Source organism: Bubalus kerabau, chromosome 5, assembly GCF_029407905.1.
Source record: "Bubalus kerabau isolate K-KA32 ecotype Philippines breed swamp buffalo chromosome 5, PCC_UOA_SB_1v2, whole genome shotgun sequence".
Classification (NCBI taxonomy): Eukaryota; Metazoa; Chordata; class Mammalia; order Artiodactyla; family Bovidae; genus Bubalus; species Bubalus kerabau.
The window spans coordinates 116187713-116215405 of NC_073628.1; the positions used below are offsets into that span (position 1 = coordinate 116187713).

At 37.6% G+C, this 27693-nt stretch overlaps 1 protein-coding gene across 4 annotated transcripts in view; it reads left to right on the forward strand.

Annotated features, from left to right (window-relative positions):
- CEP350 (centrosomal protein 350) overlaps nt 1–27693 on the forward strand; it is a 160813-nt gene that overhangs the window by 78867 nt on the left and 54253 nt on the right. For all 4 annotated transcript variants that reach the window (XM_055582851.1, XM_055582854.1, XM_055582853.1 and 1 more), the window contains 8 exons: nt 2524–2634; nt 3114–3254; nt 7091–7227; nt 8027–8149; nt 11414–11583; nt 18998–19194; nt 19821–20005; nt 20473–20560. In XM_055582851.1, coding sequence (XP_055438826.1) covers nt 2524–2634; nt 3114–3254; nt 7091–7227; nt 8027–8149; nt 11414–11583; nt 18998–19194; nt 19821–20005; nt 20473–20560 — 1152 coding nt within the window. The remainder of the gene's footprint in view (nt 1–2523; nt 2635–3113; nt 3255–7090; nt 7228–8026; nt 8150–11413; nt 11584–18997; nt 19195–19820; nt 20006–20472; nt 20561–27693) is intronic.

The window sequence follows — 27693 nt, forward strand, 5'->3', positions numbered from 1 at the left end:
CCCTCTCTCCCATAGTGGGTCTTGAAATCAGGCTGTAATTACTCCAGTTTTGTTCTTTCCCAAGATGATTTCAACTTTTCTTTGTTTTTTCTATCTGACTTCTAGAATCAGTTTGTCAGGTTCTACCACAGTTTTTTAAAAGCCTGGTGTAATTTTGATTTGAATGACATTGAATCTGCAGATCAGTTTGGGAAGAATTCACATCTTAACAGTATTGCATCTTGTAGTTCATGAACATAATATCTTTCTCTGTTTGTTTAGGTTTTTAAGATATTTCTCTCAACTGTAATTTTCAGTGTAGAGATGTTACACTTTTTAAAAGTTATTCTTAAATTTTATGTCTTTTTGATGATAAATCTTTTTTTTTATTTTCAGTTTCATTTTCTAGTTCCATCTTAAAATATCTAGATAGTTTTTTTGAGTGGAACTATTCAGCCTTCCTTCACTCCTCCCAATAAATAACAACAGTGCTGTCCATTCATTGTGACAGTAAAAGCTCCCCAGACACTTGTAAATGCTCACTGGCAGACAGTGGAGAGGAGCTAATTCCATCTTTGTTAAAAATCACTGGATTGAGAAAGGGCCCTTTTGCAGCTGCCATCTTTTCCTTGAAATCTGAACCACTGATACTATGTAGTATTTTGGGGATTTATTATAACTCTGGGTTTCCACATATGGCCAGGGCATTGTATGACTTCATTTGTAAACTTACCACCTTTAGAGAACCTATATTATTTAGCACCATTCTAGAAGAGATGATAATATATAAATTTATAGATAGCATCATATGGAATAATTGTAAGAAAGTGTTAAAAAGGAGACCTTTGGGGGTGACGTTTTAATGAAGCTGCTCCTTCAAAGTCAAAGGAGTCATAAAATTGTGACTTATGAAGCATTATTTTTATTTTTACATGTAGGATGTTTTAATGTCCTCCAAAGAGTTGCCTGTACCTTTTGTTTTAAACAAGCTTTTTGATATCAGTTCTTAGTTCTGTATGCCTTGGAAATTTTTTTCTATTATATTATTTGACAAACAGGTGGTGGTCACTAAATACTTTAAGATCAGATCAGATCAGTCGCTCAGTCGTGTCCGACTCTTTGCGACCCCATGAATCGCAGCACGCCAGGCCTCCCTGTCTATCACCAACTCTCGGAGTTGACTCAGACTCACGTCCATCGAGTCAGTGATGCCATCCAGCCATCTCATCCTCTGTCGTCCCCTTCTCCTCCTGCCCCCAATCCCTCCCAGCATCAGAGTCTTCTCCAATGAGTCAACTCTTCGCATGAGGTGGCCAGAGTACCGGAGTTTCAGCTTTAGCATCATTCCTTCCAAAGAAATCCCAGGGCTGATCTCCTTCAGAATGGACTGGTTGGATCTCCTTGCAGTCCAAGGGACTCTCAAGAGTCTTCTCCAACACCACAGTTCCAAAGCATCAATTCTTCGGCGCTCAGCCTTCTTCACACTCCAACTCTCACATCCATACATGACCACTGGAAAAACCATAGCCTTGACTAGACGAACCTTTGTTGGCAAAGTAATGTCTCTGCTTTTGAATATGCTATCTAGGTTGGTCATAACTTTCCTTCCAAGGAGTAAGCGTCTTTTAATTTCATGGCTGCAGTCCCCATCTGCAGTGATTTGGGAGCCCAGAAAAATAAAGTCTGACACTGTTTCCACTGTTTCCCCATCTATTTCCCATGAAGTGATGGGACCAGATGCCATGATCTTTGTTTTCTGAATGTTGAGCTTTAAGCCAACTTTTTCACTCTCCACTTTCACTTTCATCAAGAGGCTTTTTAGTTCCTCTTCACTTTCTGCCATAAGGGTGGTGTCATCTGCATATCTGAGGTTATTGCTATGTCTCCCAGCAGTCTTGATTCCAGCTTGTGTTTCTTCCAGTCCAGCGTTTCTCATGATGTACTCTGCATATAAGTTAAATAAACAGGTGACAGTATACAGCCTTGATGAACTCCTTTTCCTATTTGGAACCAGTCTGTTGTTCCATGTCCAGTTCTAACTGTTGCTTCCTGACCTGCATACAAATTTCTCAAGAGGCAGATCAGGTGTTCTGGTATTCCCATCTCTTTCAGAATTTTCCACAGTTTATTGTGATCCACACAGTCAAAGGCTTTGGCATAGTCAATAAAGCAGAAATAGATGTTTTTCTGGAATTCTCTTGCTTTTTTCATGATCCAGCGGATGTTGGCAATTTGATCTCTGATTCCTCTGCCTTTTCTAAAACCAGCTTGAACATCAGGAAGTTCACAGTTCACATATTGCTGAAGCCTGGCTTGGAGAATTTTGAGCATTACTTTACTAGTGTGTGAGATGAGTGCAACTAAATACTTCAGATAAATAATAAATGGTTGATGTCTATGCTATTTACTCTCTTTCCTTTAGGCTCTCATGAGTTGCTTCAAAAGATTTGTGTTAGGAAAACAGCTTTCCATTTAATATAATTTCTGCATTAAAATAGTTTAGTATCTTAGAATTAATAGTTGATCATTTCTTTATTTCTGAAGGCACAGCAACAACGCCATGAAAGAGACTTGGCCCTTTTGAAGTTGAAGGCTGAACAAGAGGCTCTGGAATGTCAGCGACAATTAGAAGAAACCCGAAGCAAAGCAGCTCAGGTAGCTTCTTTTACAAATTTCTATCCTTGAAATCACTTTAGATTTCTTTTAATTTTACAGGAGGAAAAAGGAAAGATGTAAATAATAATGTTTTAGTACATTATCCCATGAGTTGATTTTATGCCATTTGACTCTAATAGCCACCTTGTGAAATTTAAGTAGTCAGGTCAAGATTTATCCTCAATTTAGAGAAATGGAAACGGAAGTACATGGTAGTTACTTGTCTGCAGACACATCAACTTGTAAACAGTGGAGTTAAGACTTAAACTTCAGCAGTGATTTTAAGATTCCAGATTTTAAACTAAATTTTAAGATGTAAAATCCAGATAGTCAAAGTTTGTCCCCCCCGCGCCCCCCCCCCCCCCCCCCCCCCGCCACAAGGCAGTTGATCCATGAAACTGATTTACATGTTAAAACTAATTTGGATAGGATGAGATTAGACATAAAGAAAGTTATCTTTCCCCCACTTTTATTAACAGGTCCATGCGGAATCATTACAGCAGGTGGTTAAGTCACAACGGGATTTGACTGAAGTCCTGCAGGAAGCAACATGTAAAATAGCCACTCAGCAAACAGAGACCGCTCGCCTGACCACAAATGCAGCACGCCAGATCTGTGAGGTAAGAGCCACTGACAGCACTTTTCCTTTAGGTCTTTTTAGTCAGCCTGAGTACCTTTGGTCTTAGCAGTAATGGGTCTCTAACATCTAGCAAATGCATGCTTTTAATAAGTGACTTTCAGTGAGGGCCATACCCTGTTGAAATGAGGCATCATTTATTGTAATGTGTTGTCCAGGTCAATGATACAGGGGCAAAAGATGCAAAAGAACTCTATATTTTTTCCCCCTGAGTAATCTTTTTAAAAAGATTATGTAATGTATACTAATATATATTTACAATAATGTGTGTGTGTGTATATATATATTTACAATAATATGTATCCCTTTTAAGTATACAGTTTTATGATTTTTGACAAATATGGAGGTATAGGCATCTGTGTATATTTCTTATTCATTTATTTATGACTGTGCTGGGTCTTTGTTCCTCTGTGCGGGCTTTTCTCTAGTTGTAGTGGACAGGAGCTACCCCATGCGGTGCATGGGCTTTTCATTGCATTGGCTTCTCTTGTTGCTGAGCACAGGCTCCAGGTATGCAGGCTTCGCTAATTGTGGCACCTGGATTCAGTAGTTGTGACTCCTGGGCTGTAGAACACAGGCTCAGTAGTTGTGGCACACAGGTTTAGTTGCTCCATAGCATGTGGGATCTTCCTGGACCAAGGATCGAACCTGTGTCTCTTACATTGGCAGGCACACTCTTTACCACTGAGCCCCAGGGAAGTCCTAGGTATATTTCTTTATCATATCTTTCTATCCCTATAAACACCACTATAATCAAGAAATATCCAGCACTCTTAAAAGTTCCCTCATGCTTTGCAGTCAGTCCCCAATCTGAGTCCCACATTTGTTTGGTATGTAGATGTTTCATTGTTATCCAGAGTGATATTAGTGTCTTTTTTTTTTCCTTAATTGTACCAAGTATAAACCCAGAAATAGTTTTACTGCTGTCTCTGTATAGGATATCATGATCTATACTATAAAGTTTCAGTTTACTTTAGCAGTTACTATTTAGGACTGTTTGTGAAATGATTCTGTTATTAAAAAGCCATGAACCTGCTATATGTTGAGTACTTGGGGTTGTGCAAAAAAGTATAGAGTCTCTTCTCTCAAGAAATTTTAGGTTACAATTAACAAAGATTTTAAAAACACTTCAGTTTGTCAAAGCAATGATGGAGTTAACACCAAATGAATAATATATGGCAGTAATGGCTAAGAGTAGGGAAAATGTACTTCACATTATTGGTGAAGTTAGAAAATTCTAATTGAGTTTGCTTATTGAAGAAAGATTTAATTTTTGGTTTTAGTTAATTCAGTCACTCAGTCATGTCCAACTCTTTGAGACCCCATGGACTATAGTACGCCAGGCTTCCATGTCCATTACCAATTCCAGAGCTTGCTCAAACTCATGTCCATTGAGTTGGTGATGCCATCGAACGATGTCATCCTCTGTCACCCCCTTCTCCTCCCCCCTTCAGTCTTTCCCAGCATTAGTTCAGTTCAGTTCAGTTGCTCAGTCGTGTCTGACTCTTTGTGACCCCCTGAACCACAGCACGCCAGGCCTCCCTGTTCATCACTAACTCCTGGAGTCCACCCAAACCCATGTCCATTGGGTCGGTGATGCCATCCAACCATCTCATCCTCTGTTGTCCCCTTCTCCTAATGCTCTCAATCTTTCCCAGCATCAGGGTCTTTTAAATGAGTCAGCTCTTTGCATCAGGTGGCCACAGTATTGGAGTTTCAGCTTCAACATCAGTCCTTCCAATGAACATTCAGGACTGATTTCCTTTAGGATGGACTGGTTGGATCTCCTTGTAGTCCAAGGGACTCTCAAGAGTCTTCTCCAACACCACAGTTCAAAAGCATCAATTCTTCAGTGCTCAGCTTTCTTTACAGTCCAACTCTCACATCCATACATGACCACTGGAAAAACCATAGCCTTGACTAGACGGACCTTTGTTGACAAAGTAAGGTTTCTGCTTTTTAATATGCTGTCTAGGTTGGTCATAACTTTCCTTCCAAGGAGTAAGCGTCTTTTAATTTCATGGCTGCAGTCACCATCTACAGTGATTTTGGAGCCCAGAAAAAATAAAGTCAACCACTGTTTCCACTGTTTCCCCATCTATTTACCATCAGGGTCTTCTCTAATGAGTTGGTTCTTCCCATCAGGTGGCCGAAGTATTGGAGCTTCAGCATCAGTCCTTCCAGTGAATATTCAGGACTGATTTCCTTTAGATTGACTGATTTGATCTCCTTGCGGTCCAAGGGACTGTCAAGGGGCTTGTCCAAACCATCATTCAGAAGTATCAATACTTCAGCATTCAGCCTTCTTGATGGTTCAACTCTCACATCTGTACATGACTGCTGAAAAAACCATAGCTTAGACTAGACAGACCTTTGTTGACAAAATAATGTATCTGCTTTTTGATATGCTGTCTAGATTTGTCATAGCTTTCCATCCAGGAGCAAGCATCTTTTAATTTCATGACTGCAGTCACCAACAGAAGTGATTTCAGAGCCCCCCAAAATAAAGTCTCTCACAGTTTCCATTGTTTCCCTATTTATTTGCCATGAAGTGATGGGACCGGATGCCATGATCTTAGTTTCTTCAATGTTGGGTCTTAAGCCAACTTTTTCACCGTCCTCTTTCACTTTCATCAAGAGGCTCTTTAGTTCCTCTTCACTTTCTGCCATAATAGTGGTGTCATCTGCATATTTGAGGTTATTGATATTTCCCCTGGCAAATTGATTTCAGCTTGTGCTTCATTCATCCCAGCATTTCACATGATTGTATTCTACATAAGTTAAATAAGCAGGGTGACAGTATACAGCCTTGATGTACTCCTTTGCCAATTTGGACCCAGTCTGTTGTTCCATGTCCAGTTCTAACTGTTGCTTCTTGACCTGCATATCGATTTCTCAGGGGGCAGGTCAGGTGGTCTGGTATTACCATCTATTTAGGGATTTTCCACAGTTTGTTGTGATCCAGGCTTTGGTGTAGTCAGTGAAGCAGAAGTAGATGTTTTTCTAGAACTCTGTTGGTTTTTTGATGATCCAGTGGATGTTGGCAATTTGATCTCTGGTTCCTCTGCCTTTTCTAAATCCAGCTTGAACATCTGGAAGTTTTCATTTCATGTAGTTTTGAAGCCTAGCTTGGAGAATTGTGAGCATTACTTTGCTAGTGTGTGAGATGAGTGCTGTTGTGGGGTAGTTTGAACATTCTTTGGTATTGGCTTACTTTGGGATTGAAATGAAAACTGACCTTTTCTAGTCCTGTGGCCTCTGCTGAGTTTTCCAGATTTGCTGGTATATTGAGCACAGCACTTTCACAGCATCATCTTTTAGGATTTGAAATTGCACAGCAGGAATTCCATCACCTCCACTAGCTTTGTTCATAGTGATGCTTCCTAAGGGCCACTTGACTTCAGGATATCTGGCTCTAGGTGAGAGATCACACCATTGTGGTTATCTGGGTCATTAAGATCTTTTTTGTATAGTTCTTCTGTGTATTCTTGCCACCTTTTCTTAATATCTTCTGCTTTTATTTATGTATTTATTTTTTGTTTACTGTGGCCTATTTTAGACTTGAAGACTTTCTGCTTAGTAATTCATAGATTGTTATAGTTAGATGAAACCTTAGAAATCCTGTGGTCTACCTCTGTTTATTTTATAAAGACGTGAAACTTCAAGAATCTAAATGACTTGCCCACAATATGTTACCTATTATGGTAGAATTTGCTTGCTTTCAATACAGTGATCTTTCCAAGACACTCTACTCTCTCTCATTTCTTCTGTGACATTACCTTTTTGCATCTTCTTTGCCTTCTGTCTGTTCATATTTAGATGGCGGAGTTGACTCGAACTCATATCTCAGATGCCATCACTGCTTCAGGAGCTCCCCTAGCAGCACTATATGATCACCAGCGGCAGCATGCTCCAGACTTTGTGAAACAACTAAGGACAAGAGCTGAAACAGATAGGTTAATATCCAGTCATTCAGCAAATATGTAATGAATATCTGTTATGTTCCAAGCACTGTTGTGGGTACTGAAAATATAGTTATGGGCATATAGTCTAGTGGGGAAGAGAGACATTAATCAAATGTTCCTTTAGGTGAGTAAGCGCAAATTAAGATAAGTATTATGAAAGAAAGGAACATTTATTTTTGAGATACACAACAAAGGAGTTTGAATAACATGGAAGTCAGAGAAGACTTTCCTGAGGAAGTAAAGCTAATGGTGAGATCTAGTGGATGAAAAGGAATCAGTGATATAAAGGAGATAAGGAATAGTCAGGTTAGTGCATGCAAAGGTGGAAAAGAAAGTGAAAGAACACCAAGAGACTGGAGGCAGAGGGCAAAAGGAGAAAGGTAGGAGATGATGCAGGAGTCAGATCGTGATAGAACTTGGCAGATCCTCTGGATTTTGGAGTTTATTCTAGGAGCAATGAGAAGTCGCTCGAGAGTTTTTTAGGCAGTGCTGGGTGATGTCATCATGTCTGTGTGTATATATTTTTTATATCAACTTTGTCTCTAGTTCATAGATTTTTTGTCTATTCACATTCATTGATACTTGAGGTGATTTGTGTTTATTTTGCATAGTAAATAGATATTCTTTAATGTGTTATATACTTTTCTATGAACAAATACCTTTCTCAAATAGTTTGTAACCCATATTTCATAATTTCTATTCAAGATTTTATCTAAATATTAACAGTATTTAAAATCTTTCTCTTATTTGAGACTTTAAATGTTTTAATCAATTTTTCTTTTCTTTGTAGGAAAAGTCAGTCTGGTTCACTTTCTCAGAGTAAAGAAGGAACCCTTGACTCTAAGCATCAGAAATTTTCCCCTTCATATGATAGTTATTCAGAGTCTTCAAGATACAAGAATCGTGATAGAAGGTGAAGACAGTTTGATTTAGTAAAGTTTGACAAATGGCTTAGACATTGCTTTTTTAAAATTCTTTTGTCTTATTTCTTTAAATGAAATAGTGTTTTCCCTTCTGTTCTGGCTTCCCTGATTTTTAGCCCATTTATGAAATAGTTGTTTCATGTAATAATATAGCTACCATTCCTTGACAATCTACTGTACAAGTACTGTAAGAATTGTTTTTCCTGCATTTACTCTTCACAACAACCTTCCAAGAACGATATTATTGTCCTTTTTTATGTAAGGGAACTAAGGATCATAGAGATGTTAAGAAACTTATCTACAATCACATAGCTAGTAGCACATCAAAAAATTGAACCATGATGTATCTGGCTTGAGAGTACACTGCTTTGCTGATATCCATATTTTTTGACATTACTGTATGTACTAATTTTTATCATTATGAAAGAAGATTAAATACTTTGTCATTGATACTTGATACTTGGTAACATCTGTAATTTTCAGTGATGGATCTATCCTTGGATTAAAAAGTTTTAGAGGCTACTTACCATCATTCCTAGAGATAGGATACCTATGTTATCAAAGTACACTAAAACCTCAATTTAAAATATTAAATCATGAGACTGAAAAATATGAAAATTAATGGGGATTAAGTACCAAGAGTTGTTAAGTACTTTCATACTTAATAACTGTTGTGTGGAACTGTTGTGTGGAAAAAGTGTCTGGAACTATGTGACTTTCATTTAACCTTCACTGACACTTAATTTAGGCCATCACCTGAGGTCCTGCAGTGGTCTCCTAATAGGTTTTCCTGTCCTTTAACCTTTCTATTCATTAACCACATGGCAACCAGAGTGATTGTTTGAAAATTTGCAGCGGATTGGTTATTTACCTCTTCGAAACATCAGTGTTTCCTCAGAGCCGCTTAGTATAGCATGGAAGTCCCTTTGTACTTAAGCCTTTAGTCCATCTCCAGCTCTGTCACTTGGCATTTCCCCTCTTACCATATTTTACTAGTTCTAACTACTTCATTTCTCTAAGAGCCTTGCTCTCTTTGTCTCCTGTGCCATTACGTGCTGTCCCTTCTTTCTAGACCCTCCCTACTCCATTTTATTTACTATAGTTTTACTTCCCCTTTAAGAATCAGTATTAGCCCCTTGTCTGCTTTAGAGATCCCTTCTGTGTTTACCCACAGCAATCCAAGTGTAACTATTACAGCCATTACCAGCTTCTATATTCTTACTCCTTTACTTATTACTTGTAGACTAAACTTAGAGCTCTTTGAGGACTTCATTTTCATCACCCCCGCAATGAAACCCTATACCCATTAGCAGTCAGCTCGTATGTCCTTTCTTTCCCAACTTCTGGCAACAACTAATCTACTCTTTGTTTTCTATGGATTTTTGTCTATTTTGGATATTTCATATGAATAGCACCATTCAATAGGTGGCTCTTTGGAACTGGCTTCTTTGACTTAGCATAATGTTTTCAGAGTTCATCTATTATGTATCATACTTTCTATAGCCAGATAATCTATTGCATGGATGTCCCACATTTATCCATCAGTTGATGGACTTTAGGATTTTTTTCATTTTTTTTGCTCTTGTGAATGGTGCCACTGTGTACTGATTCATTCATGTACAAATTCTTGTGTGGATATATTTCATTTCTCTTGGGTATATACTTAGGAAAGGAATTGTAATTCTGTTTAACATCTTGATATGCCAAACTGTTTTCCAAAATAGCTGCTCCGTTTTACATTTTCACCAGGAATATAAAGATTTTCCACATCCTTATTAACACTTCTTGATAGGCTGATGAAGACTGTGTCATTCCTATATCCCTAGAGCTTAGCAATATGCCAAGTACATAGGTACTCAGTCTACTACATGTTTATTGAGTGAATGATTGGCACATAACTGCTAAGTAGAAGAATTGAGATTAACCACATACCCTACTGATTCCAAAGCGCTTGTGGTCTCTTGCATTCTTTTACCTTATAGCTTTATTATACAATTTATCCTTTCAAAAACATTTATTAAGTCAGACAAATAATTATGTAATATTCTTATAAGTACCATCATAGAAATCTGAACACACAGTATAAACACAGAAAAAGAAGTGACTAAACCCTCTTTGAGAGTAGAGAAGGGGTCTACAAACAGTTTGCAGAAATGCTACTTCAACCGAGTCTTGAATTCATTAAGCACAGAGGAAAGGTAGGGCGTGTCACAGGAGGGAAATAGCTTATTCAGGGGACCTTAAAACTTGGCTCATGGTTGACTATGTATTTATATTTAGTGAATAGATAAAGTAAAGAAAGCAAAGAGGGAGGAAGGAAAATACTAAACTTTAAAACAAGTTCACTAAGCATTTGGAAACCCGAGGCTTAAAGTAAGGAGAAGGGCAGAGCTAATGATACAGACTTGAGGCTTACTCCAGATGATAGCAGTAGAAATTATAGATATGCATAAGATTGTCTAAGGAGGTATAGAGCATAAAGGAGAAAGAAACCAAAACCCTAAGAAGCACAATCATTTTAAAAAAAGATAGAAAAATTAAAAGGAAGTGAAAGAAATACCGGAAAACCTGCTAGGGAGGTAGGGAGAGAAGCAGAGGGGAGTAGAGTCAGGGAATATAAGAAAGGAGAGCCCTTTTATCATTTAATTTTGTTATAATTTCAAGCTTACAAAAGCATTGTAAGAATAATACAAATTTCCCAAATATCTTTCCTCCAGATTACTCTACTGTGTTAACATTTTACTACATTTGCTTAGCAAGTTTTTAAAGGAAGGAGATAAGAGATTCATATCACCTGATGTAGAAAAATAAATTATCTATTGGATGTGATAGTTAGAATTTAGATAGAGTTTACAAGAACAGTTCCAATAGAGCAGGTGGGAAATGAGGCAGGCTTCAATAAATTATGAGGTTGATGAAAAGTAAGGAAGTGAAAACAGCAAGTAGAAGCCCCTTTTCCCAGTAAATTGATTGATTTTAAAATGAAAGGCAAAAAGGGAATGAGAACCTGAGAATAGTGGTTCCCCATCATTACTATTTAAAAGTGAAACCTTCTCTTTTGCTACTCATCTTTTCTAAAATAGTTTCTTCTCCGACTTAGGTCTAAGTGGCATTTTTATGTTTTATATCTTTCATTGTTTCAAATCTTGATCATAAAGCACATTTCCTTGGCCAAATAAATTACTTTGAAATTATATCCATATTTTGTTGCCTTAATTTTTTTTCTCATTTGTTTCCATAATATGCCTAAACAGGAGTAGTAGTGGTAGCAGCCGTCAAGAAAGTCCTTCAGTTCCATCTTCTAAGGAAAATGAGAAGAAACATCATGGTGAAAAGATGGCGAGTTCTATTGATGAACAGGTTCAGACCGCTGCTGATGATTCTTTTCGAAGTGATAGTGTACCATCTCTTCCTGATGAAAAAGGTAACTTTGTTTGCACATATATGTGTAATTACTTATGTGGGGAGGCTTCTGAGCCCTTTGAGATATTTGTGACTGAGCTAATTAGTATAGTTAGAACATGGTGATATTATAGACAGGTTTCATGTTTGATATTAAATGTGTTCAGGTAAAACTGTTTCAAATGCACCATGCCTTGATGGTGCATTTATTAGTAACATTGCTAATATTTTACATGATTGTGTGTCATGATCCTAAAGGGAGGCAAAACTAAATCTAGGAGAATGTGCATGTGAATGGAAAATATATATTCAATACTGAAAAAAATTACTTTTCTCCTATTGTAGGTATGTAACATGACCATAAGAAGGAAAATATATGATTAGACCATAAATGATGATGCTGTCAGATATATTTATTAGAATAAACTCATTACCTAACTCCTCCTGCATCATAAACTAAATGTGTATACCTGTCAAATCAAGAATAGTAAATAATACAGCAAAGAAAATAAAATTTGGCAACAAATGGCACCTTTAAGACATTAAGTCAACAAATTAACAGACTTCATTTTTAGATATGCTCTTAAATAACTTTATTAAGCAGTGTTTTTGATTGATAGTCTAAAACTCTGTTCAAAGCAGGATGGGCTAGACAGTCTTTGGAAAGTAAGAAGAAAATATTTAAATTTATTCATCCTTTAAATATATTTTTTTGTAAATTTTATAGTGAGTATAAAATAGGGGTGCGTGCTAAGTCGCTTCAGTGGTGTCCGACTCTTTGCGACCCTGTGGACCATACCCTGAGGGGCTCCTCTGTCCATGGGATTCTCCAGGCAAGAATACTGGAATGGGTTGCCATTTCCTCCTCCAGGGGCTCTTCCCAACCCAGGGATCAAAACCAGTGTGTCTTGCATGTCTCCTGCATTGGCAGGTGGGTTCTTTACCACTGGGAAGCCCTAATATAGGGTATAGTAGTCTATAGTTATGGCAGCCCTAGCTGATTAATACAGATGTTGGTACCTAGAAGTGAGGTGCTGCTATACTTTAAGTGTGAAAGTGGCTTTGAAACTGGATAATGAGTAAAGGATAGAACAGTTTTGAGGTTCATGCAAAAAAAAGCTCACATTGCCCTGCAGAGATTATTGGTAGGAATATATATATATATATTAAAGGTGATTCTGATGGGGTCTAATAAAGGTGGAAATAAGGAACATCTTGGGCTTCCCTGATGACTCAGTGGTAAAGAACCCACCTGCCAACATCAAAGGCGTGGGTTCGATTCCTGGGTCAGGAAGATCCCTTGGAGAAGGAAATGGCAACCCATACCAGTATTCTTGCCTGTGAAATGCCATGGACAGAGGATCCTGGCAGGCTACGGTCCATGGGGTCGCAAAAGAGTTGGACACCACTTAGTGATTAAACAACAAAAAGGAACATGTTATTGGAAATTGGAAGAAAGACAGTCTTTGTTATAAAGTGGCAAAGAACTTAATTAAACTTGTTCTAGTGTTTGTGGAAGTTCAGTTCAGTTCAGTCACTCAATCGTGTCCGACTCTTTGCGACCCCATGGACTGCAGCACTCCAGGCCTCCCTGTCCATCACCAACTCCCAGAGCCTACTCAAACTCATGTCCATCGAGTCAGTGATGCCATCCAACCATCTCATCCTCTGTTTCTCCTCCCGCCCTCAATCTTTCCCAGCATCAGGGTCTTTTCCAGTGAGTCAGTTCTTTGCATCAGGTGGCCAAAGTATTGGAGTTTCAGCTTCAGCATCTGTCCTTCCAATGAATATTCAGGGATGATTTCCTTTAGGATTGACAGGTTTGATCTCCTTGCAGTCCAGGGGACTCTCAAGAGTCTTCTCCAACACCATAGTTTAAAAGCAGCAATTCTTCAATGCTCAGCTTTCTTTTTGTCCACTCTCACATCCATACATGACTACTGAAAGAACCATAGCTTTGACTAGACAGACCTTTGTTGGTAAAGTAATGTCTCTGCTTTTCAGTATGCTGCCTAGGTTGGTCACAGCTTTTCTTCCAAGAAGCAAGCATCTTTTAATTTCATGGCTGTAGTCACCATCACCATCTACAATGATTTTGGAGCCCAGGAAAATAAAGTCTGCCACTGTTTCCGCTGTTTCTGCATCTATTTGCCATGAAGTAATGGGACCGGATGCCATGATCTTCGTTTTCTGAATGTTGGGTCTTAAGCCAACTTTTTCACTCTCCTCTTTCACTTTCATCAAGAGGCTTTTTAGTTCCTCTTCACTTTCTGCCATAAGGGTGGTGTCATCTGCATATCTGAGGTTATTGATATTTCTCCCGGTAATCTTGATTCCAGCTTGTAACTTCATCCAGCCTGGCATTTCTCATGATGCACTCTGCATATAAGTTAAATAAGCAGTGTGACAAAATATAGCCTTGACATACTCCTTTCCTGAATTGGAACCAGTCTGTTGTTCCATGTCCAGTTCTAACTGTTGCTTCCTGACCTCCATACAGATTTCTCAGGAGGCAGGTCAGGTGGTCTGGTATTCCCATCTCTTTAAGGATTTTCCACGGTTTGTTGTGATCCACATAGTCAAAGGCTTTGGCATAGTCAATAAAGCAGATGTTTTTCTGAAACTCTGTTGGTTTTTTGATGATCTAGTGGATGCTGGCAATTTGATCTCTGGTTCCTCTGCCTTTTCTAAATCCAGCTTGAACATCTGGAATTTCATGGTTCACATACTGCTGAAGCCTGGCTTAGAGAATTTTGAGCATTACTTTGCTGGTGTGTGAGATGAGTGCAATTGTGCGGTAGTTTGAACGTTGTTTGACATTGGCTTACTTTGGGATTGGAATGAAAACTGACCTTTTCCAGTCCTGTGGCCACTGCTGAGTTTTCCAGATTTGCTGGTATATTGAGTGCAGCACTTTCACAGCATCATCTTTTAGGCTTTGAAATAGCTCACCTTTGAAATAGCTCCATCACCTCCACTACTTTTGTTCATAGTTTTGCTTCCTAAGGCCCACTTGACTTCACATTCCAGGTTGTCTGACTGTAGGTGAGTGATCACACCATCGTGGTTATCTGAGTCATGAAGATCTTTTTTGTATAGTTCTATTGTGTATTCTTGCCACCTCTTCTTAGTATCTTCTGCTTCTGTTAGGTCCATACCGTTTCTGTCCTTTATTATGCCCATCTTTGCATGAAGTGTTCCCTTGGAATCTCTAATTTTCTTGAAGAGATCTCTATCTAGTCTTTTCCTTTTTGTTGTTTTCCTCAATTTCTTTGCATTGATAGCTGAGCAAGGCTTTCTTATCTCTCCTTGCTATTGTTTGGAACTCTGCATTCAGATGGGTATATCTTTCCTTTTCTCCTTTGCCTTTAGCTTCTCTTCTTTTCTCAGCTATTTATAAGGCCTCATCTGACAACCATTTGCCTTTTTGCATTTCTTCTTCTTTGGATGGTCTTGATCCCTGTCTCCTGTACAGTGTCACGAACCTCTGTCCATAGTTCTTCTGACACTCTATCAGATCTAATCCCTTGAATCTATTTGTCACTTCCACTGTATAATCATAAGGGATTTGATTTAGGTCATAACTGAATGGTCTATTGATTTTACCTACTTTCTTCAATTTAAGTTTGAATTTGGCAATAAGGAGCTCATGATCTGAGCCACAATCAGCTCCCGGTCTTGTTTTTGCTGACTGTATAGAGCTTCTCCATCTTTGGCTGCGAAGAATATAATCAATCTGTTTTCGGTATTGACCATCTGGTGATGTCCATGTGTAGAGTTTTGTCTTGTGCTGTTGGAAGAGGGTGTTTGCTATGACCAGTGCGTTCTCTTGGCAAAACTCTGTTAGCCTTTGACCTGCCTCGTTTTGTACTCCAAGGCCAAATTTGCCTGTTACTCCAGGTAGCTCTTGACTTCCTACTTCTGCATTCCAGTCCCCTATAATGAAGATGACATCTTTTTTGGGTGTTAGTTCTAGAAGGTCTTGTAGGTCTTCATAGAACCATTCAGCTTCAGCTTCTTCAGCATTACTGGTTGAGGCATAGACTTGGATTATTGTTGTATTGGATGGTTTGCCTTGGAAATGAGCAGACATCATTCTGTCGTTTTTGAGATTGCATACAAGTACTGGATTTTGGACTCTCCTGTTGACCATGATAGCTACTCCATTTCTTCTAAGGGATTCTTGCCCACAGTAGTAGACACAATGGTCATCTGAGTTAAATTCACCCATTCCAGTTCATTTTAGTTCAGTGATTCCTAAAATGTCAGTGTTCACTCTTGCCATCTCCTGTTTGACCACTTTTAATTTGTCCTGATTCATGGACCTGACATTCCAGGTTCCTATGGAATATTGCTCTTCACAGCATTGGACTTTACTTCCATCACTAATCACATCCACAACTGTGTGGTGGTGTTGCTTTGGCTCCATTTCTTCACTCTTTCTGGAGTTATTTCTCTGCTCTTCTCCAGTAGCATATTGGGCACCTACCGACCTGAGGAGTTCATCTTTCAGTGTCATACCTATTTGCCTTTTCATACTGTTCATGGGGTTCTCAAGGCAAGAATACTGAAGTGGTTTGCCATTCCCTTCTCCAGTGGACCATGTTTTGTGGAAAGTGGAAATTAAAAGTGATGACCCTGGATATTTAGTTGAGGAGATTTCTAAGCAAAACATTGAAGGCCTGGCCTAATTTCTTCTTACAGCTTATGGTAAAATGTGAAAGAAGAAATAAATTGAAGGAATTATTAAACAAATAATTCAATTCAATTCAATTCAAAAAATGAACCGGAATTTGAAGATTTGGAAAATTCTCAGCCTGTGCATGTTGTAAAAAAAGGAGAAAGCGAGTTCCGGAGAGAACACTAAGGGCACAAGTAGACAGTTACTTCATAAACTGCCCATGGATTTAATCAGCCACCTCAGCATGTTCAGCTGAAGCCAGGAGTACACATGGGATTATATGAGCAGAGACACAACCAGTTTGGATTAAAGGGCAAGAGACAGGATGAAAAAGCAAAGCTTTCAGACTTCTGGGATTCTGTGGGATGAGACATAAGAGCTATCCAACAGTGAACATGCCTATAGAAGATTAAGGTGGCTAGAATTGATGGGGCAACCAAGATCCAAAGAAATTAAAACTCTGAAAAACTAATATGAGGAAGAAAACAAGAAAAAATCTAAGTCACTTTGGTTTGGCAATGATTTGTTAAATATAACACCAAAAGTACAATCCATGAAGGAAGAAATTGACAAGATGTACTTTATTAAAATTTTTTAAATTCTGCTCTATGAGAGAGATTATTAAGATAATGAAAAATCACAGACTGTTAAAAAATATTTGTACAAAAACACATATTTGATAATAGACTTATATCCAGAGTACATAAAAGACTCTTAAAACTCAACAGGAAAATCAGCAACCCAGTTAAAAAATATGCAGAGATCTAAACAGATACTTCATTGAAGAAAACATACAAATGAAAATTAAAATCTCAGTGAGATAGTGTAACTTGCTTATCAGAATGACTGAAATCCAAAAAAACAACAAATTGGTGGCAAGGGTCCTGGGCACCAGGAACTTGAATTCATCACTGATGAGAATGTAAAATGACATGGTGCCTCGGGATGACATATTCACAGTATATTTAATAATGACCCAGTAGTCATATGCCTAGATATTTACCTAGTGATCTGAAAGCTTAAGTCCACACAAAAATCTGTATGTTTAACGTTCATGGCATCGTTATTCACAATTGCTAAAAAACTGGAAGTAATCAAGATGTCTCATGAGGGGAATGGATAAACAAACTGCTAAATCTAGGCAGTAGAATACTGTTCAGCAAGGAACAATTTGATTCATGGACCAACACGAATCAATTTTAAGTGAATTTTACTGAGTGCAGTTAGCAAGCCCCCAAATTATATATATTGTATGATTCCATTTATATGACATTCTGGAAAAGGCCAAACTATAGGGGTGGAAAACAGATTAATATTTCCCAGGTATCAAGTGGAAGACAAAGTGTTAGACTACACAGAGATGCACAGAAGAACTTGTAGTGTGAAACAGCTGTTACGTAATAAGGTATTGTGTGTTCAGCATGTACTGTCTGATGTGCATTTGTCAAAACCCTAAAACTGTACATTACAAAGAGTAAGCTTTAACATATGCAAACTAAAGACACACACACCAACCAGGATGTTGGAATGGGGAGGTCCCAGGATGGAATGTCTATGACAAATCAACCTAACTGCAGTACAAATGAATAGCATAACCACACTGAAGGGGTGGGGTTGGAGGGAAAAGGAGCTGGCCCAGATAAGTTTGGAAAATGGTATTTTCCAGTAGGAATTGTAAGCTTAAATACAAAAGAAATAGTATAAAAACTCTGTATTCTAGTTGGTAAGTTTGTTTTTTACAGATGGACAGTTTACAGTTGTTTACATATCTGATGGGGTTGAACAGATAAGTAAATGGATGTTAAATTGTGGGAAATAGATTTCTCAGTGTTGGAGATAGAAATTATAGACATACAAGAAAGGAAGACTAGAATGAATCCTGTGATACAGGATTAGAGTCAGAAACATCAGTATGGATTATGTTTGGATGGGTGGATAGATACAGGAACGTGTATGTGTGTATGTAGATGGGTTGGTATACCTGCAGTTATTAATATTACTTGACTCTCTCCACTGAGAGTGAAGAGAGAAGCTCTGTCCACTGAGAGAGAGTGGAGAAGCAACAATGTCCTAGTAGTTATAAGGACAACCATGCCAAGATTGTGGTTTCTAAATATTCTCCAATAAAAGAAACCAGAGCTCTTTGGAGAAATGACTGACTCTAGGACTATACAGGGAAAATATGAAGTGAAAGAAAGGATTGAAGGGCAGGGGGAATGTCAAAGGCGCACAGGAACCAACCTAAAAGAGCTGTTATGTTTTTAATTAAGCATGGGATTGAGGAATTTCTAAAAATTTTTTCATTTGCATTTCTTTAACTTCTAGTCATGTTAATCTTTTTTAAAAAACTTAATTTTGGCCATTAATATTTCCTTTGTGAAGCATCATATCATGGCAATTTTTCATTTTTCTGTAGGGGTATTTGTTGTTTCAGGGGTATTTGTGGTATCAGTTGTGTCCAACTCTGTGACCCCATTGACTGGTTTTCTGATTGATTTATAAGAGCTCTTTATATATGAAGTACATTACACTTTTGCCATATTTCTTGTACTAGTATTTTTAGATAGTTTAGGTTTTTTTCTGTTTCTTGTTTGTAAAGTGAGTGAATTTTGCTTATTATTCCATGCCTATTAATAATTGGTGTTCACTTCTTTAATTTGTTAGATGGTCCTGTAAAGATACAACAGGGGCTACTAATTGAATATCTACTGAAACTTTTGTAATGATAACGTCTACTTGCTCCATATTCTTTTAGATTCAACTTCTGTTGCAACAGAATATTCCCTGAAATTTGATGAATCCATGACAGAAGATGAAATAGAAGAAAAATCATTTCGATCTTTACTACCTTCTGAGAGTCATCGCAGATTTAACATGGAAAAGAAAAGAGGCCATCATGATGACTCTGATGAAGAAACTTCTCCAGAAAAGACTACCCTGTCCTCTGCCAAGGTGTGTTTCAGTTTACCCGTGGAGATACTTCATATATAGTTATGGATATGCTCTCTCAAAGGTGTGAAGTATCATTTTGTATTTGAACTCAGTTGTCAGCTACCAGAATATTTTTCCTAAGGTACCAATTTTGGGTTTTTTTTGGGGGGGGGGGGAGAGTATAGAATTTAGCTTTTCTTTCCTTATAAAGTAGCTTAACAAACATATTCCTCAAAATAATACATAGGACCTTTGAGGATGTGAGCCAGAGTTATGTCTTGAGCTTTTTCATTCACTTCAGTCTTAACAACACTTTATTCCATTTAAAAAATTGCATTTATATAATCCTTCTTATGAAATTTTAAGCCTTTGGGATAACAGGGACAAATTCTTACCATCTTTACATCTCTGGGACAGTGCCTGACTTATTCTAGTTATTTGTTAAAATTTTATTGGGTAAATAAATTAGAAGTTGAGTGTTACTTTCTCTCTCATGTGCCTTTTTTTTGAAGAATGTTCTTTAACATGGTTGGCAGCCTTTTTATATACATAATTTATTTTTATAAGTGCACACCTCTTTTAATGAAGTTAATTAAGTTCCAAAAGGTATATACAGTGATCAAGATGACTTAAACTCTCTAACTCAGGAGCTGAGCATGCCATTCTCAGGAGGACAGGACAGCTTTTCTAAATTTACTATGGAGATGGTTCGACAATATATGAAAGAAGAGGAAATGAGAGCAGCTCACCAGTCTTCACTCCTGCGTCTCCGTGAAAAGGCCTTGAAGGAGAAAACTAAAGCTGAACTAGCCTGGTTAGAGCATCAGAAAAAGTAAGTTCTTTCAATGAACATAATTTTGACTGTTCAGTTTCTCCTTTCATGAAATGCTTTGTTTTTAAAGATGTTTTTGTTTCCTCATTTAATTTGATCAACCTTGTTTCTCAGGCTAGAAGTATAGCAGTCATTGTTGAATCATGTTGCTTTCAAGACCTCCTACTCATATAACATTCTCTTTGTATTTCTTTCATCACTTAACTGACTCTTTTATTGTTATTTTATGCTTAATTACTTTGTTGTGTTATAGATTCTCAAAGCTATTCTATCTTTAAAGGACATAGTCTAAGATTTGCTTATATCACATATCCAATAAAATATTGGTTGGGATAGGAATTGTTGCATAAAGCAACTGTTTTCTACATTTGAAAATGTTAAATGATTTAAAAACTTTAAGGGGTTGAGAATTCTTGATATTAGAATAGGAATTTAAACTAATTTTGTCTCAATGGGAATGATTGCAGACATCTGCGAGATAAAGGTGAAGATGACAAAATGCCCCCACTCCGGAAGAAGCAGCGTGGTTTGCTCTTAAGGCTGCAGCAAGAAAAGGTATGTTAGGAAAACAAAGGGGACAAATTAGAGTGTGAAATCTATTATTTCGCCTAGTCTTTTTTTCTTATTATCTCATTGAAGGAGATTTAGTTGATATTAACCACTCGTTATGCCTACTACTATAATTACAAGAGTTGCTTAATGGCCTTATTTCTTCTAAATTAGGATTGTGCTTCACTGCTAACAGAGTACCGTATTAAGTCAAACCTGCTTTCATTTGCTGTGTAAAATATTGTACAATTGTGTTTTGATATGTGTATTTTAAAAATTATAATATTTGTGAGTCTAATTGGCTTAACTTTTTAGTCATTGTTTCCCTAAATAGACTTTTAAGATACATGAATTACAAATTGACAAATATTTAGGCTTAGTGGACCTAGCAGGACCTGGGATTTGAATCCTGGAGAGGCAGTGTAGTGTCATGGTTAAGAATTCAGGCTCTAGATTCAGATTGTTTGTTGTTGTTTAGTCACTGAGTCGTGTCCAATTCTTTGCAAGCCCCTGGACTGGAGCCCTCCAGACTCCTCTGTCCACTGGATTTCCTAGGTAAAAATATTGGAATGGATTGCCGTTTCTGTCTCCAGGGGATTTTCCCAACCCAGGGATTGACCCATAGTGACAGACAGATTCTTTACCACTAAGCCATCAGGGAAGCCCTAAATTCAGATTGCCTAGATTAAAATCCCAGATCTACCAATTATTAGTTTTATAATCTCGAAAAGTTACTTATCTGTGCCTCAGTTTCATTTTCTATAAACTGATCATAATAGTAATAACATACTTTGTTGTTGAGAGGAATAAATGAGTAATATATATAATAAATTTAGAACAGACCTTGGCACAAAGGTAAATGCTCAATAAATGTTAGTTGTTATTATTTGAATTCCAGCTTTGCCAGTTGCAAATGTGTAATCATGGTCAAGTTTAAGTAACTCTCTGAGACTTAGTCTCCCCATCTATTGAAGTGAGATTATATTTCATATGGTGGTTGTGAGGATTAAATGAGATAACATATATAAAATGTGTTTCACATTGCCTGGTAAGTATTTAATAAATTCTGCTGCTGCTAAGTCACTTCTGTCGTGTCCAACTCTGTACGACCCCATAGATGGCAGCCCACCAGGCTCCGCCGTCCTTGGGATTCTCCAGGCAAGAACACTGGAGTGGGTTGCCATTTCCTTCTCCAGTGCATGAAAGTGAAAAGTGAAAGTGAAGTTGCTCAGTCATGTCCGACTCTTCGCAACCCCATGGACTGCAGCCCACCAGGCTCCTCTGTCCATGGAACTTTCCAGGCAAGAGTACTGGAGTGGTTGCTTAGTTTCCCTTTATTGACCTGTTAGCAGGTACTAGCTGCTATGTTGGATAGTCTATGAACTTAATCATTTGAGTCATATATTGGAATGTTACTTAAAAGTTTGTTTTTGTTTAACTTTGCCATAGAGGGAATTCCTTGGTGGTCCAGTGGTTAGGATTTGGTGCTTTTATTGCTGTGGTCCAGGTTTGGTCCCTGGTTGGGGAACTAAAATCCTACAAGCCACACAGCATGGCCCCACAAAAAAAATGTTCACCTGAGGAAGCATCACTGGTCATATGAAGTTGAAATACTTTTTTTTTAAAGATGTTATTTTTTTAATCCAAAAAAAAGGTTTTAAAGTAACTTAAATTCTCCCTTAGTTTAAATAAATAATTTTTTACAATATTACAGTAGCTTTCTCTTTGTAAAGCAGGAAGAAACTGAATTTACAAATAATTTCTCATTCCGTGGGCTTGTTTTCACTTTCTTGATACTATACTTTGAGGCACACAACTTTTAATTTTGGTGAATCTGTTATTTTATTGTATGCTTGCTGATACCAAATTTTACTTTCATTAGTTTGAAGATATACTTGTTTTACCTTCTTTTTTTTCCCATATTTTTTGGCCATGCTTTGTGGCATGCAGGATGTTAGTTCCTTGACCAGGCATCAAACCCATGGCCCCTGCAGCAGAAGCATGGTGTCTTAACCACTAGACCACAAGGACAGTCCCTTACCTTCATTTTTGAAGGATATTTTTAAGTAGGTATAGGATTATTTTCCTTTAACATTTTTAATGATTTCATTTTCCATTGTCTACTGCTTTCCTTTGTTCCCATGGAGACACAAGTTAATTCTTTCAGAGATTGCTTTTAAGATTTTTAAGAATTTGTCTCGGGAATTCCCTGGTAGTCCAGTGGTTAGGACTTGGCACTTCCACTGCCAGGGATTGGGTTCAGCCCCTTGTTGGGGAACTAAAATCCTGCAAGTCACACAGTGTGGCCAAAAAATAAAAACAAAAATTTGTCTTTGATTTTACAATGATTTTATATAGATTTACTGTGATGCACCTAGGTAGTTTTTTTTTGGGTTTTTTTTTTTAATATTGATACTATTAGAGTTTGCTGAGCTTCTTAAATCTATTGTCTGTATTATTTCATCAGTTTTTGAAAATTATCTCTTTAGGGTTTTGCACTGTGATATATACTGTTAAATCTATCCAATGAATTCTTAATTTGAATTTTTTTTAGTTCTCTAATACCTGTTTTGTTCTTTTTTATAGATTTTCATTCTTGTTGAAATTTTCTACCTTTTCATCTGTTTTTCTGTATTTTTCTATTATTTTTTGAACACATTATACATAGTTTTTTTAACTTGAAAGAAAAGTGAAAGTGAAGGTTGCTCAGTTGTGTCTGACTCTTTGTAGCCCCATGGACTATGCAGTCCATGGAATTCTCCAGGCCAGGATACTGGAGTGGGTAGCCTTTCCCTTCTACAGGGGATCTTCCAAACCCAGGGATCTAACCCAGGTCTCCCGCATTGCAGGTGGATTCTTAACCACCTGAGCCACCAGTGAAGCCCAAATATACTGGAGTGGTTAGCCTATCCCTTCTCCAGCAGATCTTCCCGACCCAGGAATCGAACGGGGGTCTCCTGTATTGGAGGAGGTTTCTTTATCAACTGAGCTACCAGAGGAGCCCACTTTTTTAACTCCCTTATCTCCAACTCCATCATTTGGACATTTGTGTGTCTACTACTATTGTCTGCTACTATTTTTTATTATCATACGATCCTTTTTCTTTGCATGCCAGTAATTTTTTTAAAATCAATGCTGGACAGTGTGTATAAATAACTGCAAAGGCTCCAAATGATGTTATCTTCACTTAGGATTTGTTTTTTCCTCTGCTATGCATTTGGAGTAGTCAGCTGTTCATTTTATTCCACTCAAGGGCTGAGCTGGGTTGGTATTGGGTTACAGTGTTGATAAGCCTTAGTCTCCTGCTTTGCATCAAGCCTAGGTTGTGACCCTGCAGGGATTTTAGCTAAAAGCCTGGTTAACTTTTTTTTTTTTTTTTACCAGCACAAGAGACTATAGGATTTCTGCTGTGCTGTTGAGAGGTTTCTGGCTTAATTCCTTAGCCTTTTTGTCTATGCTACTTTAGAATTCGCAGATAATTTGAGGGGAAGACTGAGTTTGAAGGATTAAATCGGAAGTTTTAAGACAGGTTTAAGACTTAACTGTCTTAGGTCTCCAGTTTTTGTTTCTGAAGTTCTCTGTAGCTGGTGAGAGAGTTCCTGAAACTGGTGTACCCCTTTCAGAGTAGTTTGATTGTATCTCGTCAACTTGAAGACACATATAATCTGTGACTCAGCATTTCTGTGTCTTGGTATATATCCTCAAAGCTTTTGCACTGTATAGGGGAAAGTGGAAACAACTTATTTCTTCAGTGATAGATGAAATAGAGCATATTTCTGCAAGAAAATATAACAATGCAGGAAAAAGTGTACTAGATATAAAACCCATTCAATAATGGTAACATTCTGTATCTCTGCTGTCCAATACCTGGAGAAGGAAATGGCAATCCACTCCCGTATTCTTGCCTGGAGAATGCCATGGACAGAGAAGCTGGCCGGCTACCATCCATAGGGTCGCAGAGAGTTGGACACGACAGGTGGATTCTTTACCAACCGAGCTATCAGGGAAGCCCAGATAGTGAAGAATCTGCCTGCAATGCAGGAGACCAGGTTTGATCCCTGAGTCGGGAAGATCCTCTGGAGAAGGGAATAGTTATCCACTCCAATATTCTTGCCTGGAGAATTCCATGGATAGAGGGGTCTGGCAGGCTACAGTCCGTGGGGTCACAAAGAGTCAGACATGACTTATGACTAAACAACAACAACAACACACATAACATAAAATAAGCATTTAAAAATGAATGTACCATTAATCATTTTAAAGTGAACAGTTGCTTCTACAACCTTATGGCTTATTCTTAAGAGAGACGCAAACATTTCCCCCTTAGAATCCATAAAAAAAATATTTTCTTTCTGCTAGTCTTGGATTGGGTGAAATTATACATTAATTGATTTAGAAACTCGGGCCTAAGCTAGTAGGTGGTTTGTAGAGCTCTGGGAATCCCTTCGACTTTTTTCATGGGAGAAGGAGATCAAAATTGTTTTCATGAGGACAGTAAGATGTGAATTTGCCGTTTTTATATATTGATATTTGCACTAAATGGTGCAACAGCAATGGTGGGTAAAACTGCTGAGGCCTTATTTAGCACAAATCAGGCAGTGGCACCAAACTGCTAGTAGTCTTTATCTTCCATTGCCATACACTTGCAGCAAAAAAAAGCTAATTTTACTAAAGAATGTCTTGATTAAGTCTAGTAAAATTATTTTTATTATGTTGGCGTTTGAGTACTTGTTTTTGTGTTCTGCGTGACAGGAATGGGAAGCCTACAATGCACTTTTCCTGGATATTAGGGGAAGGTGATTAACTCATGGGAAAGCATTTGTACAGTTGTTTCAGCTGCAAGCTGAGCTAGCCACATTTTTTCGTGGAATACTGTTCTTACCTGAAAGAGTTATCCAGAGACAAACTGTGTTTATTCAGAATAGAATATTTGACAGTCATTTTCTCAAAAATGAACAAAGTGTGCTTGTACTTCAAAGAAGACAATTGACAGTATTTCTTGCCAATGGTAAAAACTTCTATCTACCACCTAAAACTAAAGAATTTTTCTTATAAGATCATAGTGATAATAATTGTGATTTTCTTGGTATTGTATAATGAAATATATGAACATTTGGAAGATCTTCATAACTGAGTGAACTAAGCATTTTCCAAATAATCAGTGCATGGTATTTTTTTTTTTTAAATCAAGCCATGGTGGAGGGTGGGATAGGATAAATTAGGAGTATGGGATTAACAGATATAAACTACTATGCATAAAATAGATAAGCAACATGGAATTACTGTATGGCATAGGGAACTATATTCAATATCTTACAATAATCTATAATAGAAAATAATCTGAAGAAAATATGTGTTACTGAATCATTTGCTGTACACTGAGACTAATACAGTATTATAAATCAACTATACTTCTGTCTAAAAAATTTTTTTAAACCCCAAAACTCAAGTCAGAACAAAAAAATGAAGCCAGACAATAAAGATTTGCAAACATCTGAATACTACTCTTTTCACTAATTTTGTTTGTTTTAGAAAATAGAATTATTTTCTTAAAAGTGTGCTCAATGCCATTGTATACACATGAGAGTGAAAAGACAAATAATGTCTTAGTATTATGAAGATAGTTTGAGAGTCTCCAGAAAGGATCTCAGGAACCCCTAACGACCATGGACTGTACTTTGAGAACTGTGCTTGAGAGGAATTTTATACATGTGCCCAAGGAGACAAAAAAGTGAAAGGCTGTTGATTTTAGTATTATTTGAAATAGTAGACAGCAACCTCATCTAACCATAGGGGTAACAGATCCATGAAATATATATACCTCCAATGTAATTTTATGCAGAATTTAGAGACAAATCAACATGGAGACATATAAAAGCAATGTTTAGTAAATAAAGCAAGATTTAAAATATGTATGTATGATATTATTTATAAAATATTGTAAAACATTATACAAACCAAACAGTATATTTATTTTTGCAGGTAACTAAAAATATTTGTAGAAGAATTTTAAAAAGCTGTATACCGTGGAAGCGTATATACCATGGTAGTGGTTACCTTTAGGGAGTGGGGTAGGGGATTGCAGACTGGTGTTATCTGTAATATTTTAGTTCTTTAGAAAATTTAAGACTAAGAGGAAATATGACAGAATATTCAGTTCAAGTCAGTCGCTCAGTCGTGTCTGACTCTTTGCGACCCCATGAATCACAGCATGCCAGGCCTCCCTGTCCATCACCAACTACTGGGAGTTTACTCAAACTCATGTCCATCGAGTCGGTGATGCCATCCAGCCATCTCATCCTCTATCATCCCCTTCTTCTCCTGCCCCCAATCCCTCCCAACATCAGAGTCTTTTCCAATGAGTCAACTTCGCATGACGTGGCCAAAGTACTGGAGCTTCAGCTTTAGCATCATTCCTTACAAAGAACACCCAGGGCTGATCTCCTTTAGAATGGACTGGTTGGATCTCCTTGCAGTAACAAGTGTTAATTTTGGAAATTAGATGTTTATTGTGCACTTTCCTGCATTTTCAGGTAGTTTCAAAATTTCTCAAACATGATTTAAAGAAATTATAATAAGTTATTCATATCTTTATTATGCTTACTTTATTGATGAGAAAACAGATTACAAGAAATTTATGATAAAGGATAATTGTTAAATTTTAATGATTGTTAATAGTGAAATGTGTTACCTTTTGCTCACTGTTAGCAACAGAAATGGAGAAGGCAGTGGGATCCCACTCCAGTATTCTTGCCTGGAAAATCCCATAGATAGAGGAACCTGGTGGGCTACAGTCCACAGGGTTGCTAAGAGTCGGACACAACTGAGCAACTTCACTTTCACTTTTCGCTGTCATGCATTGGAGAAGGAAATGGCACCCGACTCCAATGTTCTTGCCTGGAGAATCCCAGGGATGGGGGAGCCTGTTGGGCTGCCGTCTATGGGGTCACACAGAGTTGGACACGACTGAGGCGACTTAGCAGCAGCAGCAACAGAAAATAATATCCCGTGTGGAGAATGTTTGATGCAATGTTGTTTTAAGTGTTTTCTGTTGGCATTTTATGTGGATAAAATTCTTTTCTAAAAGCAATTTTAAAAACTGTTCTGCTGCTGCTACTGCTGCTAAGTTGCTCAGTCGT